The sequence below is a fragment of the Aplysia californica genome, unplaced genomic scaffold (genome assembly GCF_000002075.1).
Source record: "Aplysia californica isolate F4 #8 unplaced genomic scaffold, AplCal3.0 scaffold00761, whole genome shotgun sequence".
In the NCBI taxonomy this organism is placed as follows: domain Eukaryota; kingdom Metazoa; phylum Mollusca; class Gastropoda; order Aplysiida; family Aplysiidae; genus Aplysia; species Aplysia californica.
In genome coordinates, this window is record NW_004798031.1 from 337,405 (window position 1) to 341,022 (window position 3,618).

Genomic DNA, 3,618 nt, shown 5'->3' on the forward strand with positions numbered 1-3,618 from the left:
GGGGGGGGGTTGATATGAATAGAAAGATATCTTAGTAAGTAGGGCCTGTGTTTATGTGGCAGTCTGCCATTTTGACAATTTCTTCCCTCATTGAATTGTGGTGACTTAAAAATCTCTTTTGACCAGCGCTCAATATGACTAAGCTGTTGGAGGTGCTGGACTGACTGGTTTTATGTGTCAAACTATCATCATCATCATCATTACCATCATCAGGGAGAATTATGTGTCAATGTCCAGGAACAATGGCAATTCGAGTGGAGTTATTTGGACGAGTGGAGGTGCCTCTGAGTATAGCTTTCTTCGTGGAGTACACCGGGCGTATTAAGGAAACCAAAAAAAAAAAATCATCATCAACATCATCACCATCAACAACAACAACAACAACAACAATGAAAGAACAACCATGTTCACTAGCTTTTAAACAGGGGACATTTTATTAATTAATGATAAAAAGAACCAGAAATACTACTATAAATAAACATAAAATTCAAAACAAGAAGAATAGTAAAAAATGTTCACATGTCAACATAATCAGCAATCACACATGTTAAAAAATGTATAAGATAAGATAAGATGAGATAAGATAAGATAACACACACACACACACATACACTCACTCACTCACACTCACGTAGATACACACACACACACACACACACACACACACAAACACAGTTACAAGATGAGATAAGATAGATGAGACGACGTTATGAGATATGATATGATAAAATAAGATAGATTTGATAACATAACATAATTTAAGACGCACACACACACACACAAACTCACAAAAACACGCATGTGCTCATACTCATACACATACACTCTCCAAAACATCATTTTTTGTTGTTGTGAAAAGAGCGAAGACACAAACTCTCAGAAAAACACACCAACATCAGTGTAGATGTAATACAATCCGAAGTGTGTGTCTTTTGAAAAAGATACATGTATTATTCAAGAAATGTAAAAGCACCTGGCGATACTCCTGCCAAAATTGTGTCAGCATCACTCAAATAACGATTGTCATGGCAACGCTGTTAGACAGTCGGTACTAGTCATCGTCCCTGTGTGCAGTCACAAACGGATGCTTCAAGACCTCGACGGCTGAGTAACGGTCTTGGGGGTCCACGACAAGGAGGTGCCGGATCAAATCCACGGCAGTGTCAGACAAAGACTCGCGAGTGTTTGTAGGGATGGAATAGTTGCCGCTGAAGATCTTGGGGAACATGTCATTGATGCAGTCCCGGCAATTGCGGACCATAGTCTGTGAATGCTGAGCACAGTGGCCGACAAAGGGCAGACAGCGGACGAGCATTTCATAAACGAGAACCCCTAGACTCCACATGTCGCAGCGGGTGTCGTAGGGTGTTCTCCACTGTGACGTCGATAAGTACAAACCGACGATCTCTGGTGCCATGTATTGTGGGCAGCCAACAGCTGACGTCATGGCAAGCTTGGTTAATATTAGACCTGTGTCCTCTTTGGGGGGGTTACGTCGAGAAGGGGGTTCACTCGCGAAGCCAAAGTCACAGAGGACCAGAGGGGTGACCTCCCCTGGGGTGTGGCATAGAATGTTTTCTGGTTTTAGGTCTCTGTGTGCTACTCCGTCGCAGTGAAGTGACAGCAGTGCTCGGGCGACGGCACCGGTCACTCGTGAAGCCTGGGACTCGCTCAGATACGGAGTTGATGACAACATATCTCTTAGGTTACCTCCTGCCATCTTGTCGAACACTAGCACAAACGTATCTCCTGATCTAAAGGACTCCACGAAATTGAGGATGTTTTCACAGTTCTTGTAGCGACGACAAGTCTCTATCTCGATCAATGCTCTACGGAGTCTTAAATCCCGGCAGTCCTTCATGACTTTAACTGCGTGCTCCGTCCCTGTTTTCTTGTTTCTATAGGTGAAAACGAAACCAAAGCACCCACGACCCAGCTTTTCTCCAGTTTGCTCGTACAGCGCACTGAATCTCTCACCATCCGTCTGTTGTTTTCTTTGTCTTCGAACTTTTTTTCTCGAATCGGTAGAGATTGTTCCAGAGCTTGCATAGTCACCACCCGTGTTGTTTGTAGTTGTAGACGTATTCAGGACGTCACACGAGGCTACAGCTGTGTTGGGTGCAGGGAACACACCGCCAGTACAGGCCTCAGACGTGATGCGTCGTTTATTATCTCCATGATTTTGTTGACGTTTTCTTTTCCTAGAATCGCAAGGCACTGTTCCCCTGAAGGCGAAATCCATATCTGTCTTAGTTGTATGAATCACTCTGCAATTACTGGTTTTGTCCGTGTTCGTTGTGGGAAGCATTCTACCATGACTGGCTATGTTTGTGTTCTCTGTAAGAACCACACTAACATTGTAGTTTGTGTCCGGGTTTGATGAGCAGAAAATACTGTCATCACAACGTCTCAGTGCGTTTGAGGAACAGGATACATTGTCACCACTGCTGCCAGAATCCTTTGACTGTTCCGCTGTCCCCTTCAGCTGTCTCGGAATAAGCTCCAAAGACTCCATGACTGGTGAAGATCCAGATCCCCGCAACATGGTGAGAGACGTAGACTTGACCCAAGACACGGGCAAACGGCACCGAAGATGAGGGAAAACACAAGGCACGGATATACACAGGCGAGGTGCTTGTCGTTTTGACGTCGTTCAAAAAAAAAGACTAGAACTTGAAAGTAAAGCTGAAATCACTCAACGATGTTTCTGAACACAAGAAGTTAAAAACGCTCAAAATTTAGCAACAAGCATAAAGATGTGCGCTCCACGCTGTCCAGCCTCAAAGTGACACTATCTCGTCTGGCTGACCGGTCCAGTCTTTGTTCGGAATACTTTCACAGTGTATTTCTCTTAATCCACCTACCTCTGCTTTTTTATTCACTATAAAAGGAAGGGGAGGGAGGGTGAAAGGGTAGGGGACTAATCTTTTGCCTTTGAGCATTAAAAAAATTCGTACCCCACCTTTCAGGCCCCAAACATTATGTCAGTAGTGTATTGCGTCAACAGAGTTAGAATTTAATTGTTACACTTTCACACCTGACCACACGCCTTTACCCACAGTCTCATTGCCCGGGGCGAAGATGACGTAATAACGCATCGTCTTAATCCTTAACCCTTTCCCTGCCAGGACGGATATCAATGGACACTCATGGCTCTCTGTAGTGTAGAATTATGTTGTTTTGTAGTTTATTTCTAAAGCATGAATTTTACGGCACTTGCAACCCAATTAGGTCATATGAGTGCCGAAGATTAAAAGTGTTACAAGAGAGTAACAAACACACACAAAAAGAACAGGAGGAGAGGTCAAGACGATAAAAGAGCACTCACCAACCACCCATTAATGTAATATAACTATACACTTCAGTTGGGTTTATCAAGAAACAAGACAATGAAAGGTTGACTTTGATGGAGAAAAGAGGCTCTTTTTGGAAAGCAACAGACGACATTCGAGGCAAATTGGGGGAAAAAAATAATAGAAAAGCTAGCTGGGTGAGATGGGAAGTTAATAAATTAATTTGTTGTGAACACCAAAATGCGTCAGGGATGTAGTTTTTACACATGAGCTCTCTCTCTCTCTCTCTCTCTCTCTCTCTCTCTCTCTCTCTCTCTCTCTCTCT

General features: G+C 43.5%; 1 protein-coding gene across 1 annotated transcript; it reads right to left on the minus strand.

The window, feature by feature from the left end:
* Positions 1–690: 690 nt before the first annotated feature.
* LOC101856692 (MAP kinase-interacting serine/threonine-protein kinase 1-like) lies at positions 691–2,895 on the minus strand. Its single transcript, XM_005109285.3, has one exon. The coding sequence runs from the start codon at positions 2,543–2,545 to the stop codon at positions 1,052–1,054; it is 1,494 nt and encodes a 497-aa protein (XP_005109342.1). The 5' UTR covers positions 2,546–2,895; the 3' UTR covers positions 691–1,051.
* Positions 2,896–3,618: the final 723 nt, after the last annotated feature.